At 35.5% G+C, this 16,643-nt stretch overlaps 1 protein-coding gene across 1 annotated transcript; it reads left to right on the top strand.

Annotated features, from left to right (window-relative positions):
• The first annotated feature begins 14,319 nt into the window (after window positions 1-14,319).
• On the top strand, window positions 14,320-15,872 carry LOC130717272 (auxin-induced protein 22D). Its single transcript, XM_057567444.1, has 4 exons — window positions 14,320-14,646; window positions 14,899-15,095; window positions 15,182-15,281; window positions 15,420-15,872. Exons 1-4 carry the CDS (start codon window positions 14,447-14,449, stop codon window positions 15,490-15,492), a joined length of 570 nt encoding a protein of 189 aa, XP_057423427.1. The 5' UTR covers window positions 14,320-14,446; the 3' UTR covers window positions 15,493-15,872.
• The last annotated feature ends 771 nt before the right edge of the window (window positions 15,873-16,643 follow it).

Here is a 16,643-nt window from a genome sequence, read left to right as displayed (position 1 = left end):
CTGTTATGTGCACTATGGCTGCCTACAATGGATATCTCTGGTAAGCATTTGTGGATTTAGTCTCAACATGTTTCCTGGTTCATCTATCTACCCTTGCCAAATTGTGCTAATAAGGGGGAGTAATAGTATGTGTAGTTTCTGTTGCTGTGTTTGTGTCTGTGGTAGCATCTTGCTACTGTGAAGAGGTTTGCTGGTTAGTTGTGCTTGTTTTAGAGCAGCATCTTGCTGCTTACAGGGTGTTAAGTGTGTGCTGCTGTGCTGAACTCTGATATGGTTTTGATACTGCACTGAGTATGGAGTATGGTTCTGAGATTGTGTTTGTGCATAGCTACTGCAAATAGCTATGTTGAAGTGTGCTACCTTGATATATTCTGGTTACTCTTCTCTGATGATTCAAGCTGCAAGTATTCTGAAGAGTTTTTATGGTAGTGGATTGTATTAGCTAAAATTTGACAAAGGGGGAGATTGTTGTTCCTTTGTTATGATTGTCTGCATTTTAGCTAATGTTTTGGTCTGTGACAAGATGTCGGACACAATGTCTTAACATCTTGACTGTGACATGTGTCCCTGCGAACTGCTGTGTGCTTGGATGGTTAATTGTGAAGCTTTGGATTGATTTCGTGGTAATCAAGTTAAGGTTGATGAAAAAGATTCTGTGTGCTGCTCAAGGAATATATCAAGTGTGATCAAATATGTTTCTGTTTCAGAAGATTTGATCTGGTTTTAAGTTGTGAAAGTTCCAATCTATTTTCAAATCTTATTTGATAAGATTTGGTTCTGTTTTAAAAAGATTGACTTTCTGTTTTGTTGTGGACTCCTTTGTTCGTTCAAGCCCATCAAAAAGAAGGCCTGAAGAACTGCTATTTATGAAGACCTAAACCTACTTGCTAGGCGTGCCTTTGTGTGGAGAAATTAGGGTTTCATATTCGTGAGTTCACACTGTGTTTCTGTTGTTCTCTCAACAGCTTTATGTTCTTGTATTAGCTGAGAGTTGTTGCATTAGTTTTTGATCATGAGATCTGTCTTTCAATCTCTTGTGTAAATGATCGGTCACTGTGGCAGTGATCATTAGGAGTTAGGGGAAGTTTCCTCGTAGCTTAGAGGAGAAGGGCTAAGCTAGATTCACTTATGTAATAGTGGTAGACATAAAAGAGGCTCTATACTAAGGGGGAGTACTTAGGTATAGGAGGGACTTTCATGTGACCTGAGAGCTATTATTTGATAGTGAATTGACTCCTGGATTGGTATCCTCCAGATGTAGGTGATGTTGCACCGAACTGGGTTAACAATTCTCTGTGTTTTTTAGTGATTTATTGTTGCTACTGTGCTGTTTCTACTGTATTAAACGTTGTGGCTTAATTTCTGTACTGTTGTGCAATTGTCGAACCGATTGTCCCAACATCGCGTTCGACATCTGTCCTGTGTGCAAACCAGAATTTCAGTATTGCACAATAGTTTCTTAGCCAATTTCTTCTCTCTTCAGCCTATTTATACTCCAAGGTGAGGTGTTGTATTCGTTGAAAGAATCTATCCGCTGGAGGGCAATTCTGGAAATTCTAGAACCTGTTGTGTCTGAACCTCGTAGGTAAGGCGGTCAGAATAGTACACTGCTTTTGTACTATTGACAATGACATTGCCTTAGCCTAGTTGACTTCTGGTCTTGGCGACGCTTCATGTTGAAACTTGTGAAGCAATTTGATCAGAGTCAGAAGGAAGCTTGGATCCTTTGACCTTCATAACTTTTGCTTCTGGACCGTTCACCCAGAACTTCTGGTCTTCAAAATCAGAGTCACTTTGGTCTTGAGAGCCAGCTTTCACTTGGACTTCAGAATGTTTAAGTCTTCATCTTCTGGACCGTTCGCTCAGAACTTTTGGTCTTCAGAAATTCAGCACTTGAATCTTCAGAGCCCACATCAGAGCTTTAATCTTCAAAACATCTGAAGCATTTACTACCGTTCAGAAGAACGTAGTGATTGCAGAAGCGTTACATTGGTTACTCTTTGGTCTTTAACTTCTGATGGATAAGCCTTTGAATCAGAATCAGAACCTGTTTGTCAAACACTTAAAAGACAAACGTTAGAGTACCATAATTGTTCATACACAAATATAAACTTGTTATCATCAAAACATAGAGTTCTACCACCTGACCAAATCTTGGTCTTACATTTTGTGCCTCTTTTATGGAATCATGATCCATTGTCCAAAAAAAAACTAAACAGGTCAGGCCATAAGCCCCTGTCGGCAATCTAACCTACTTCCATGCTTAATCACTAATAGGAAGCCATTCTACAATTTAAGCCAATTGAAGTGTCAAATGGCCCTCTAAGCCTCCTCAAAGCTTTCATATCTGATGAAACTGAATCTGGATCTTCTTCCTTTCCTCCGAAAACGTTGTACGTATACATCGCTTACCCTGCCTACTTCGTTAAAAATGCTTCTTATGTCATCGATTGTAACATAATCGCTTATACCATCCACAAAGTAGGCACGGTAAGCGATGTATACCTACAACATTTCCAACTTGCTTCTTCGTTATGATTTCCTCACGCTTCCAACTTCTCCTTCCTCCTCTCCTTTCGTTGCTTCTCTTTGATACTATTATCCTTGCTAGAACAATCTCCTTCCTCCTCTCCTTGGCGAAACATGAATGACTACTAAATCCTTTGACCCGTCTACAGGCACTATGATTACTGTACTCGAAGTGGTGAAGTTTTTCCTTTCCTCATCTATATACATATTTTTCTTTCGGAAAAAATAGAGTTAAATTAGTTTATAGTCCTTCTAAATATAGCAAACTTTAGTTTTAGTTCTCTGCTGGAAAATACTTATGCCCACAATTGGGAAAAAATATAGTTAAATTAGTTTATAGTCCTTCTAAATATAGCAAACTTTAGTTTTAGTTCTCTGCTGGAAAATACTTATGCCCACAATTGGAGAAATCGATGGTTTTGATCTTCACCTAAGGTTGAACTTAGGTAACGTGCTTATGTGTCCGGTGAACTTCTGTGTGGCAATTGACCATGCATTTGAATGAAGTTGACGTGGACTCGAACCAGTGGCGGAACTAGAAATTTTAGGAAGCCTAGGCAAATTTTATGATTAAGTCCCTAAACTTTGCATTTCCTTATAAATTTGCCTTTTTTCTAATTTTTTTTTGGGCCAAAAAACCTACCTAGTCCAAAGAAATTTGTATTTTTTTTACTTTGAGCCAGGGCATTGGACCTACCAAGCCCTGTGGTAGGTCCGCCACTGACTCGAACTAGGTTTTTTTTTTTTAAATTCACATTAGCAAAATTAATTTTTTTATAAAATCAGATTGAAACCTAGAACCTTCTCTCACCTTGAAACTCCATAACCACATCAACCCCAACCTTCTCCACGACCAGAATCGCCACAATCCTTGGCTATCATAATTGTCCCAACCTATTCCACCCACCACTCAGACATGTGGAGGGCAAGCAAGAACTGAACAAAGGGAAAATTTGAGAGACAATTATAGGTTTTTGAGAAACCTTTATGCTTATTTATTAACTTTTATTAGGCGCATTAAGATGAACCTCCTAGGGTCCCTTTTTTAGAGATGTGACTTTCTTGCATACCATGAGCTCATTTAAAAGTCATTGAGGATTGTTCTTGGCAAGTTCCTTCATTGACTTCAAGACCACTACGAAAATCCGAAAGCTAAGAAGTGGGGTTCCAACATTTAGAATTTGATGAAGATTTGAATCGGAAATGGAAAGAACGAGGATGTGAAAGAATAATTAAATGTTGGGAATGAGCATGATTTTGGAGATACTAAAGAGGAAGATAGCCCCATTAGAAGGAGCTAAGTGTGGTGCGAAACATTCTATGTAGAAAGTGAGACTATAAACACTAATATGATTGATTCGTGGATTTTCATATCGCTTTTGACACCATAGATAGCTAAGGATAGATAGGACACCAAGGACGAGGCGGGGAATGTAGTTCTCTCGCCCCCATCGTGTGCGGGTTGTTGGGGGAGACAGGGGAGCCCATGAGCGGAGGAGCAAGACACCAAGAGATATCGACGCCACATCTTAACCCAAAACCTTAAGGCATTAGGTTTATGGGTCACATCTCTTATAAACTTTTCTCCTCACCCACACTTAACCAATGTGGGACTCCAACTCCGTACTTAAATTCTCAACACGGGTACCATCCTTATGTCTAACCCAATACTCATCTTATAGGCTCCTACCCTATCTATAATGAGTATTTTTTGTGGGTGATGATGCATTGTGATCCCTAATCAAGAGCAATCAAACCTTGATATTAGATGTCCACTAGTGAAAGCTGGACTTCTATTACAGTCTTATTATATAATTGCATCTCCTAGCTGCTGTACTATTCATGGTATATCTTCAAAGAAGTTGCATTGTGTTCCGGTATGGAACTATCAAGCAAGGGCTAAGCAGTTTGAGAGCGATAGAAAACTGACAAAATGAGAAAATGTGTGAAATGTTAGATCCCCACCGCTTGGGTGGTGTCTGATATTTATAGCTTGGTTCTGACCCGCTTGGGATCATGGGTCGCCCGGCCCATTATGTGTACAAGTATTGCAAAGCCCACAATATTACAAAGTTGGTAAGCCCATATCAGTAATGCATATTTCCTAAGCCCTCGACGCTTATAGAATTAGTGCGCTCCCTAAGCCCATATTAGTACACAAGCCCACAAGACACCAAGTCTTAAAAGCTTTAAGACGAAGTGTGTCTTCTTTTCGAGCCCACAAGTAGTCAACTCACCCAACACTATACAAAGATTAACAAGTAATTGATACGCCCAAAAATGTGCAAAGAAAATAATGGGCGCACAGGCTCCAAAATCAAATAAAAATTCAAAGACATAAAAGCTAAGTAGTCATTCCTTTGTCATTTCAACTTCTGTTGTTGCTTCTTAATCTTTGTGTAGCGCGTGCAAGTTGACTTCAGTTGTCCCTTCACAGCCTCAAAATTCACGTGTGTATAGTAGGTTGTACCATTTGTAAAAACGATATTGTTAGCCCAACAATCTCATCATTTCTCTATCAACTATTCTTTGAATTCATAAGGTTTTAACACTTGAACTTAATCAAGATTCAACCAAGAAAGTTAATTTCAATTAATTTCTTGGCATTATGCTCGTTTTTTATCGATGATCTAACAAGGCTTTTGCTCGCTTGGAGGCTTTGTGCTTGAATTGGGTAAGCTTAAATCAATCAAGGTTGTACTTATGAATTCGTGGTCAGATGCTCTAGTTTTAAGAGTCTTACTCTTATCTCAATTGTCTGACATCGCCCAATTGATAGACCTAAGTTGGAGAAATGAAAAACATGCTTGTTCAAGCAATGTTTTAAGAATTATGCCTCATTAAAAACTCTCACGCCCGGGTAGAGAAAAGAGTGCATAATGTTGTATCCTTTGACTGTTTTTAGTCAACTCATCACCTTGTTAGCACAAGATAAAATATAATATAACACATTGACAATATCAAAACTAGTTGTTCTTCTTCATGATACGGTTTGAAGAACAAAATAATCAACTTTTGTATTTAAAACTGCGGCTTACCACTAATTCATCTTCACATATAAATAATACACAGTGAGTGGACTAAACCTCTTCGCCCAATGTTTTAATTTCCACGCCCAAGTAAGAAAAACTAATCCCAATCTCCTTTTATTTTAGCAGCACAATCACGTTTACTAAATTTACCACATTCTTTTCAGGATGAACATATGGGCTTTCTTAAAAATACTTCATTCTTTTCAAGATGAACATATGAGCTTTCTTAAAAATACTTCATTCTTTTCAAGATGAACATATGGGCTTTCTTAAAGTTTGTCAACTGGCCTTGGAAAATAACAAATGCTTCACTTTCAAAGAACACTAAGCCCGAACACGAAATGCCAGAATCACTTGTAATTAAAATCATTGATGAAAGAGATCCAGTTTCAAATAAATCATCACATCGCATAGTTGTGGAATCATATTTAAACAATGTTAATTTTATTCTTTGAAACATTATCAATCCCGGTAAGATATTCAACAACAATCAGTTTAAACTCAACCACAAATTATAGGAGTTTAGCAACTAATAGCACAAACAGCCCCAAAAGGCCAAGATTATGAATAAACATATAACATGAGTGATTTTAGAGGGTACCACTTTCGAAAGTCACCGACACACATGTCAAATATTTTCGCCCCTTTGGGACTTGGGCAGGGCGGTCCAATTTGCATCGCCCAACTCGCAATGAAACAATATCTCATTGTGGCATTTGATCAAACACTTTGTGTGCAATGTTGAAATCTGAAATTTGCACAAAACAAATGACAATAGAGGGTGAAAATTTGCTAGCCCGAAGAGAGCATCGACTCAATGAAAATGTCAAAGAAACTTTTAAAGGAAAAATAGTCAGAGATAGGGATCAAAGAAATCGAATGGCTTGAAGAGTCATCGTTCAGGGTCGAGACAAAATGGCAACCATGAGCGGTTGCAACTCCAAAGTGGCAGTTGAGACAAAATAACCGTTTAAATTTAGAGTTGGCGGTTGATATTGAGTGGACGGTTTCAACCCAAAATTTGGGGCTTCGGCGGTTTGTATTGCATATCCTGTCATCAAGCATCAAATTTCGCCCACGTCTGGGCTTTCGCCCCACCGTTGAAGATCGCGCCGCCACGAATTTTTGTTCTCCTCTTCGTCTCCTTCCCTTTTCCCTCGATTTGTTTCCTGATGTTGAATTTTTGGTTTGATGTCACCAATTTCGTTCGCCCTCCTCTTTGATGTCAAAGCATTATTTCCTTTTGAAACTGACATTTTGACAGAGATTTATTGCATTGTTTCCCCTTCAATTTCGTTCGCCCTCCTCTCTCAGAAGTAGAGTTGACATAGTCTCTTGTTCGTGGTAGTGGGGATTTGTTTTACAGTAGCCCCACGGTGGGCGCCAATGTTCCGGTATGGAACTATCAAGCAAGGGCTAAGCAGTTTGAGAGCGATAGAAAACTGACAAAATGAGAAAATGTGTGAAATGTTAGATCCCCACCGCTTGGGTGGTGTCTGATATTTATAGCTTGGTTCTGACCCGCTTGGGATCATGGGTCGCCCGGCCCATTATGTGTACAAGTATTGCAAAGCCCACAATATTACAAAGTTGGTAAGCCCATATCAGTAATGCATATTTCCTAAGCCCTCAACGCTTATAGAATTAGTGCGCTCCCTAAGCCCATATCAGTACACATTGATAGAATTGACATTTGTTGACCCGTGCCTACCCAAAACAATCAATCACATGGAGTACTAAGGCATAACGGGAAACAAGGAAGCAACTAGGGTGTTGGAGTGGGGACTAAACTTATAACCATTAGAATTAAATTTGGGCCTTCCTTCCCTACCTAATTTGGTATCTAAATTCGGATTTTATCACCCTCGTGTGGCTTAAAGTCCATAATATTTCACCATCAGCATTCAGCACCCCACCCGTGTGTGCTTTGACAAGATGCCATCAAGTCATGCTAGCTGCCTCGACTTTGGTTTCGATTTATCACATTATAATTACCTAACTAATGTTGATTACCTTTTATTCAGATTCTCGATTTTTTTATAGGCATAAAGTTCTTAACCATATATAGCATTTGATTACTTATACTTGGAACTGCAGATTTTTTTAAACCTCATAATCAATCTAAGCATGCAGGGAAGAGAAAATAAAATAAAGTTTTCCTTCCAATTTCGTTAAGAAGTTAAACTTGACCAGAACAAAAAAATTAGACTCGTTGGCTGACATTTTATTAGTGATTGTGAATTTGCCACGAAATTAGCATGAACTTAATGTAGCAATTAAACACTAGATCTACTTGTTTATTGTGAAGCCAATCCAGGGATTTCAATTTTGTTGTAATAGGTACCAGTTAGCATTTGTCTCCAGACAAGTATTGTTGATACTTCAGCTTCCTGGAAGAGAGCTTGATCTACTGCATTAAAGCCATAAGAAGTTGTTTGAGAGCTTGATCTACTACATTAAATCATATGGTTAAAGTGTTGGGGAGATAGAGAGAGCCTATCAACCAAGAAAATAAGACACCAAGAAAACTAGATACTACATTTTTACCAAAAATCTTAAGACAATATATTTATGAGTCACTTCTCTTATAAAGTCGTTATCTCACCCATTATTTTTTTTGAAACCCATTATTAACTAATGTGAGACTCAAACTCACTTGAATTTTCAACATTCTCTCCATCAAGTTTGAGTCACCACTACATTATCATACTCTTCATTCGTGGAAGCTATCCGCACTTGCACAGTGTCAACGGGACATTTCACCTGGTCACACTACCAGGCAGACTATCGAGACAAAAAGTCATCACCATGGCTACACTAGCCATCAGCTATGATCCAACTTGTTGGGAAAAATGGGAGCCCATGAGCCAATAAAATAAGACATCAAGTGAACCAGATAACCAGATACCACATCTTTACTCAAAACCTTAAGGTATTGAGTTTATGAGTCACATCACTACAACATTTTTTTTTTACTTTTTGAAACAATTCAAAAGTGTAGCCCTAGACACGAAAAATGTTTCTTAACTTAACGCAACAGTTTACGACAATCTCATATATTAGTTACATATTCCCTTTTGTAACAATTTCTCATCCTCAATGGTAATCCTGTGAGAAAGTGTAACCTATTGTGTGGAAAAAACAATAGTTATCACGTAGTAAACGATCTCTATTATAAAATACGGAACACTAATTTAGAATTGTGAAAATGTGTTTGGCTTAAAATGAATTCTTTATGACAACAGACACGAACTAGTTCATGATGCATTTTCAGACGACACATTTTGCCCATTGCATAATACAGTGTTACTAAAAGCAAAAAAATGTCGTAGTGCATTTCTTATAAAGTCTTCATCTCACTCATTGTCAATTAATACGTAACTCAAATTCACACTCGAATTTTCAACATAATTTGTGTAGAAAATAATGGTTAATTTTTTTTTAAAGAAAATCTCATTTTTCTTGCTTCAATGAAAAAAAAAATAATGTTATGTCAAATGAAATAAAAAAGATGTAAAACTAGGGTAGTTAGTACTACAGTTAAAAGAAATTTTGGTTAGTTATAATTTCAAGTAGCTCAATTTCTTTAATTAGCTTAAAATTTGAAATTTTTTTTATAAAAGAAGTAGAGGAAAACGAAAAAAGAAGAAAAAACGGAGCTTAAAATTTGATTAAAAATGACTATTGACCAAAAAATAATTTATGAAAAATGACTTTAAATATGTGTCCCAAAGAAGACAAGGGAGATTGATTTGGATTCAAAATAGCAACCAAAATTGGTATCATTCAACTTAACGAGTATTCTTTTTTGGTATACATCAGAAAAATAAATTGTATCTGCCAGGAATTGAACCCTGGGTCTTCCTCTACCCAACTCAGATGTCTCTCAGCTCCTACCACTTGAGCTATCCTATGGGGACCTTAACGAGTATTCTAAAACCAGTAAAATTTATATTTTTGAAGAAGTAATTTTTCAAAAAAATTATTAAGAATATGGCCTGGGATCGAGGGTATCAGAGGCTTGAGTGTGAAGTGGATAGCTTGGAGCTTGTTCACAGTATCAGTGATGCAGACATGGCTCGATTTAATTTGTTCCTTAAATGTTGGAAATTCAAGAGCTTCTGGATCGACAGTGGCAGATCAATTTGAAGGGGGTGCACATGGACGATAATAAAGTAGTGATGCGCTTGCTAAATCAGCTTTTATAGGTACTTGTCTCAGAATCTTCGGGGAGCTTGGGGTTGATCTTGAGCCTCTTTTATTAAGAGACTCGTTAGGCGCAATTTAGTTTTTTGTTTTCTTTGTGTATAAAAAAAACATGAATTCTTACACATTGTTAATTCCCTAGAAGAAAAGTTGATTGGTGGCTCTTTGTGTATAGCTGATGTACGATACCCAGAGGAACACAATGCATAATTACAAAATTATCTGTCCTTTTTTTGTCCTCTAAAATAATACTTTCAAGATAAAAAGAGACGAAAATATTGTATTTTCATTAAAAGAGAATGAAGGAATAAAAAAGGTAGAAAAACAGATAAAAATTAAGCACCGGTGGCTTTCAGCTAACCGATAACATGACACTGTCCAATGTCCATGCAGCGTTGGCCATCCTTTCACATTTTAGTCAGCATAAACCTCATTTCATGTATCTATGAGTTGTTATTTGGAGTGGTGTGCTTGAAGTTTTGTAATGTGGTCTAAACAACACTATGAACCAAAAGGACCCCCCCAAATCAGGTAATCGTGCTGGAGGCAAATAGAATTATTATTGGCGATATAAAGTGAGTGAATCTTTTAATTGATTTTTGATAGTGTTAGGGGTCGGCAAAGCAAGTTCATTTTTTATTGTGTAAAATATCAATCAAGTTAATTCATGTGATTACATAAAATGTTGGTCAAATTAGTTATTAATATTTTACACAATTAATGACCGTGAAAGGTATTTATTTCTTCTATAAACGAACTTACTAGCGTCTAACACTTTAAGTAAGAGACTAATTATATTTTATCATTCACTCGATATAAAACTTTCGTTTGACAAGTATTTATTTTAATATCAACACATAGGTCCAAGCAAGCAACACCTAACTAACTAGTCTATTCGAGTTGTCTTTGTACATTTTGAATGGATGAATAGGTGTTCTATGGTAGTTATTGACGATCTATTAATGCTTATTCTATGTGATTTTGTTTATAGGCAAAAAGAATCACTTAAGATAGAGTAGGAAATTTTTATTCACATTAATAGGTAACATTTCGTTCAATTTCCAAAGAATTCATTCATCTTTATTTGAAAAAAGAAAGATGCATGGGGATGATGAGTAACTAGCATGCAACTATATATATAATCCATATAGATTGTTTTGAAATATATCAGTTTTTAATTTTAAATTTGCATTGATCAATATATTTTCATTTGATTAATTAAATTAAGATCGATGTTGGCTATAAAAAATCAAAATAGTTGTTTTAGCATTTGTACTATGTTCCAAAACATAAGTTGTTTACAAACTCAAAGTTTTTTTTTCTCTTTCTTCCTTATATACCCTCAGTTAATATTACATCTCTCACCTTCAATTTTCACCTATATATCGCAACTCTCACTATGGACTTAACTAATACTCACTTTGTTTCTAATTATAAGACTTAGGTTTAAATTTTTCATGTTCCTAAATATAAGACCCGTAACAATAATCTAGCAAAAAGTATTATACTCTTCCATATATACCCCTCACATTAATTGTGTCTTTTCAATTTCAAAGTTGTAATTACCACTTACCATTTATTAGTGAGAGAAAATGACAAAGGGTAAATATGGAAGAATATATGCATTTTGAAAAAATCAATACACTAATTAGACATATTTAATGTTTTCTTAATAAGCGCAATTTTTTGTATTAAGTCTTATAATTAAGAACAGAGGGAGTAATAACATTTCTCTCTTTAATGTAACACAACTTTAAATAAGAGTATTTCAATCGAAATATTTATCAAATAATGAATTTTTAAATAATGTGCATAACCTTAAACAACCTATAGTTTGGAACAAATAGAGTATTATGTTCAACATAACTAAGCCTTAGTGTCGATTTGGGGCAATGTTGATCTCATCAAAACGTATGTATTTTGTATATCTTTAATTTGTAAAAATACACGGATCCAAATGGCTTCAAATGCATTAACAAGTCAAATAGATTGTAAATGCATGCTCACTAACCATCCGAGTTGAAATAACATATTACTACATATGTTCTTTACTATAAGAATCAAATATTTATCTTACGCCTCTTAATAAATATAGCCAGTGTAGTTAATTATGTTAAATTTGTTATAATTTTGTATTAGTTTTCCAAAATTATATACTCATAGCCCGTTTTCCTTAATTTCTATGTATTATTATGCTTTGAATAGTAAAAACAAATGAAAAATTAATCAAATAAGATTATTATTGTCAAAAACTAATTAATACACTGTAAATTTTCTGTTTGTTTCTAAAAAAGAAATAAGTTGTACATGGTTCTTGAAAAAAACAAGGTGTGTTTGAAATAAGAGAAACATTGAAGAATGAAAGCTTGAAGAGATAAAACTTGAAGAAAACCAACTTTTCATCGATTTGGTTTGGTAAGAAAATTGTATAGAAAGAATAAATTACAGTGGAGCCTATAAAAAAAGTTTGGAAAACGATATATTGCACGACAACATTAGGCACGAGATCGCACGACCAGTTACATGTTTAATATCCACTTTTACACCTTTTTTCTCCCATGATTTCCGGATACTCACTTTTTGTATTGGCTAAAATACTGCATCGTGCTTGTCGGGGTGGTGTGGCCTCGTGCCATATAGCTTTATTGAAAAAGTTTTCTTTCCTAAGATGTGAAGAAAATGAATTAAAGGTTTTTTAAAGAGATTAATTTCTATGCACCGACGGTGTAAATAAGTTTTACACCATCATTCAATCACATCTCTCCATTTTGTTAGCTTACAATTAATTTTGAATTTAAGAATATCTAAAAATAGGAAATAGAAGGTTGTGATTAAATAATGGTGTAAATTTTTTTACACCATCGGTGCATATAAATTAATCTCTTTTCTAAATCACTGTTCATTGACACACACCATTAAAAAATAAATTTTCAACCTATAAAACTTGTTCATTTATACAATAAATCAAAAAAAAAAAAATTAACTTTTCTTTCTTTCATCTTCTTTTCAACCAAACACACCTTAAAATCTACTTTTTTTTTTTTTTTCTCACCACTTTCTCTTTTCATATTCTCTCTTACATTTTCTCTCTTCAAATTTTCACTTCTAAAACCAAACACACCCTTAACAACATAGAGTTGGGTGGATGTGAAAACACATTCACTCAACCTAACAAGTGCATTTTATTGGCTGAATATGCATTGAAAATCGTGATCTCGAATTTCAATGCTTCAAACGGACTTTCTAAATGAAAACCAAGCATATACTAACTACTCCATCTTTCCTAAATAACTGACACTATTTCTAGCTAAATTTTGTTTTTAATTATATGTAATTTTACAAAGTTCAAGATAACATTAATTATACTTTACCAATTGTATCCTTAATTTATTGGTGGTAGAAAAGTTGAAAAGTTAGAATTAATATGAGAGATAAAGAATATAGTAGGAAGTTAGATTGTAATTTTAATAAAAACAAGAACATTAATTGTTATTTCTTAATATGTGTGCAACAATCGTAAAGTGTCAGTTATTTAAGAACAAGAACGGAGAAGGGGCATATCTTTAATGAAATGTGAAAGTTTGAACAAAGGGGGAATCTAGAATGCCATCATCATATTCATAGTGTTATTTAGAAGTTAAGAAGATCAATAACAACCACCCACGTGGTCATACTCATCCAATCAACGACACCAGTTCCACGTGGGACCCTCTTGCTAATCACATGTGTACGCGTATCTCATCCAGCGCTCCACGATTCGCTCCTCAATTCCCACTGTCGCAATCACAACCGTCCATTTCATTGTCCCCATTCTCCACTACACACTCTGCGCGCGTCCCTTCACTGTTCCCTCCCTGTCCCACAACCTGTTCCCTCCATGTCCCTTACACCATCAACACTCATATCTGTCCTCCCAAACCCCGCTCCACGCGCTTCCTCTAAACGCGCCCTCTAGGTCCCATCACAAAGTCCACCGCGTGCGAGTGCTATCAACCTACTCTTTTACAGACATTCACACCTCTCACCTTTTTTTTCACATTTATTTTATATTTATTTATTTTTTTATCAATTAAATAATCTATCATATCTTTATTTTTTCTCTATTTTCTTCCTATATCTCTCATCTTTCACCTCATCTTTGAAATGTGAACAAAAGATTATTCCGATTAAAGTCGATACATTTATCTTCTTAAAAAATATGTTACTTTTTAAAAATAAAATCATTAAATCAATCACAATAATTCTAAAGGATAGTTCAAGAGGCAAGAGTCCGAAAACATATGAGTTAAAAAGGGAAAAGTCCATAGATTAAGTTCTAGAGAGTGTAATACAAATGTAAGAAAAAATAAAAAATATAATCAATCACAATAAAATTTGTGTTGCTAACATTTTTCAAGCCATCATGGTTGAAAATAGGGTCTGTGACAGGCGCGTGTCATGCACAAAGGTTGGTTCACGCTTCATCATTGTGTTCAATTGTGCACCTAGAGAATATGCCACCTAGATATTGTCCCAACAACTAGGTTGCTATAAAATTGAAGAGTCCTCAACTAGTCTTCCATCTCTCAATTCCCATTTTATCACATCTGATTATCTGATCTCTCTGAGATTCAACAGATTTAAGATTTGGAATTTGATCAATTTTCAATAGAAACTGTAAGAAGCTGCTATATCAAGATATGGAGAATTATGAAACAGAGATGAATCTCAAGGCAACAGAGTTGAGGTTGGGTTTGCCAGGAAGGGATGAGCTGGAGAACGCTGTTGTTAGATGCAACAAGAGATCTTCACCAGAAGCCAGTGAGGGAGACTCCAATGTTAATTCTAATGGCTCTTCAGATATCACAAGTGATGATAAAGATAGTGCCCCACCTGCCAAGTAAGTGATACATTTTTTCAACTTTTTCATTCACTAGAAGCTATGTATCATTGTATCTATGCATGAGTTGTGTGGATGTCTTGAAAGTTTTCTACAAAACATTGATTCCGAAGTTAAAATAAATTATGAAGAGAAATTTGTGCGAGTAACTTCTGTGTGTCAAAATTGATTTTGAGAAAATTGTAGTTGATCTGCTATAAATTGGTATATTGTATAATTGGGCTAATGAAGATTGAAAATATTGAATTGCAGGGCACAAGTAGTTGGATGGCCACCAGTTAGATCTTTTAGGAAGAATAGTATGCAACAGAAGAAGGGTGAAGGTGCTGGGATGTATGTGAAAGTGAGTATGGCGGGTGCACCTTACTTGAGGAAGATAGATCTCAAGGTTTACAAGAGCTACCCAGAACTTCTCAAAGCCTTGGAAAACATGTTCAAGTGCACATTTGGTAAGAATCGATAATAATTTTTTAAAATTACAATTATTATTATTAAGGGAGTTAATTAATAATTACTGGTTAATTTTTTTCTCCAGGTGAATATTCTGAAAGAGAAGGCTACAATGGATCTGAATATGTCCCAACTTATGAAGATAAAGATGGTGACTGGATGCTGGTTGGAGATGTTCCATGGGAGTAAGTTTCTTCTCCTTTCATTCTCATTAACTGAATTTTTGTTTCAATTTCTTTCTTTACTTTTTAATATGCAAAGTAAATTTTAATTGTTGTGTATATCTCCATCTTATAGTTGTTTTTTTGTTATGTTAATTGCAGCATGTTTATGTCTTCCTGCAAGAGGCTGAGAATTATGAAAGGATCAGAAGCAAAGGGGTTGGGTTATTTTTAGCCCAAAAAAACAAAGCATGCAAATTTGTGGAGTAAAACTAGTATACAGTGATGCCATCCAAGAGATTTTTCCTCTGTTTGGGTTGTGTGAGCAAGCACTTTAGCCTCTCCCAGAAGCATATGGAGCTGATTAAAGAGAGAGAGAGGCACATACACACTTTTTCTTTGGCTTTATTTATTTATTTATTTCAACAGAAATTAAAAGAGAAAGAGAATAAAAGAAAAGCATATACTATTTTAATTGTACAGAGGATATATATCTCATTTTTCCAGTATCCGTTTAGCTGCAAATTATGTATACAAAAGGGGATGGAGAAGGTGAAGTTTCATTTTTTTTTCTTTGTTTCTTATTAACATCTCATATTTACTTGATTTAGACAATTTCTAATTTAATTAAATTTATGTTGAAAAATTAATTAAGTAGTGATAGCCACCATACCTTCAAACTTCACCATTCCAGTCGCCACCATATTAGCCACCGTGCTACCCAAAAACAGATTCAGAAATTATTTATGAGGGTTTCTAGCCACCATATTTTCTACACATGATTTTGTAGTATTAATTTCATAACTTGTTCACGAGACCGCGGCCGAGTGGAGCAGCTGCGACACGAAGTTCCGCCGTGACGAATGTGTGACGTTTGGAGTTATCGTTCGTGCATCTTTCCCCAATAGAAGAATGAGTGATCTGTTCCCCTGTGGATCATGGCCTTACCACTCGGTCCCCGATGGCCAGCGGGGGGATTCGGTATAGCAGCTTACGTTTTTTTGCGTTGCGGGTTCCTGCTGAACTGGACATGTGTTAGCTATAGGAAGTATGGTTCCAAAAGTGACTTCGGTTCGCCAGTTCAGGCTCAACTCCTCGCTTTAGTTAGATAGTTTAATATATATTATAATTACTCCTCAAGAATTTTCATATTTTAAAAATATTGAACTCTTTTTAGTTCTCAACACACCAGATATTTCTTTCCATATGAATTACCATTTGTAATCTTGACAAGCTTAACTCACGAGGAGAATAATTTGTTCACGCATTAATCTCAACCACATCGAGGGAAAGATTAGTGAGAAGTAAAAGATTATAGGGTTAAATGTGTTCTTTGTCCCTAAACTTTTAGCGAGATCTGATTTTCGTCCCTTGCCGGAAAATCTT

Source organism: Lotus japonicus, chromosome 5 (assembly GCF_012489685.1).
Source record: "Lotus japonicus ecotype B-129 chromosome 5, LjGifu_v1.2".
Taxonomy (NCBI): domain Eukaryota; kingdom Viridiplantae; phylum Streptophyta; class Magnoliopsida; order Fabales; family Fabaceae; genus Lotus; species Lotus japonicus.
The sequence above is the reverse complement of the archived record's forward strand: the minus strand, read 5'-3'. Positions and strand labels throughout refer to the sequence as shown.

Bases quoted from the DNA above. Each gene is read 5' to 3' on its own strand.
- LOC130717272 (XM_057567444.1), top strand. From the start codon at position 14,447: ATGGAGAATTATGAAACAGAGATGAATCTCAAGGCAACAGAGTTGAGG. The intron at 14,647-14,898 runs GTAAGTGATACA...ATTGAATTGCAG, and splicing joins GATAGTGCCCCACCTGCCAA to GGCACAAGTAGTTGGATGGC. The intron at 15,282-15,419 runs GTAAGTTTCTTC...TGTTAATTGCAG, and splicing joins GTTGGAGATGTTCCATGGGA to CATGTTTATGTCTTCCTGCA.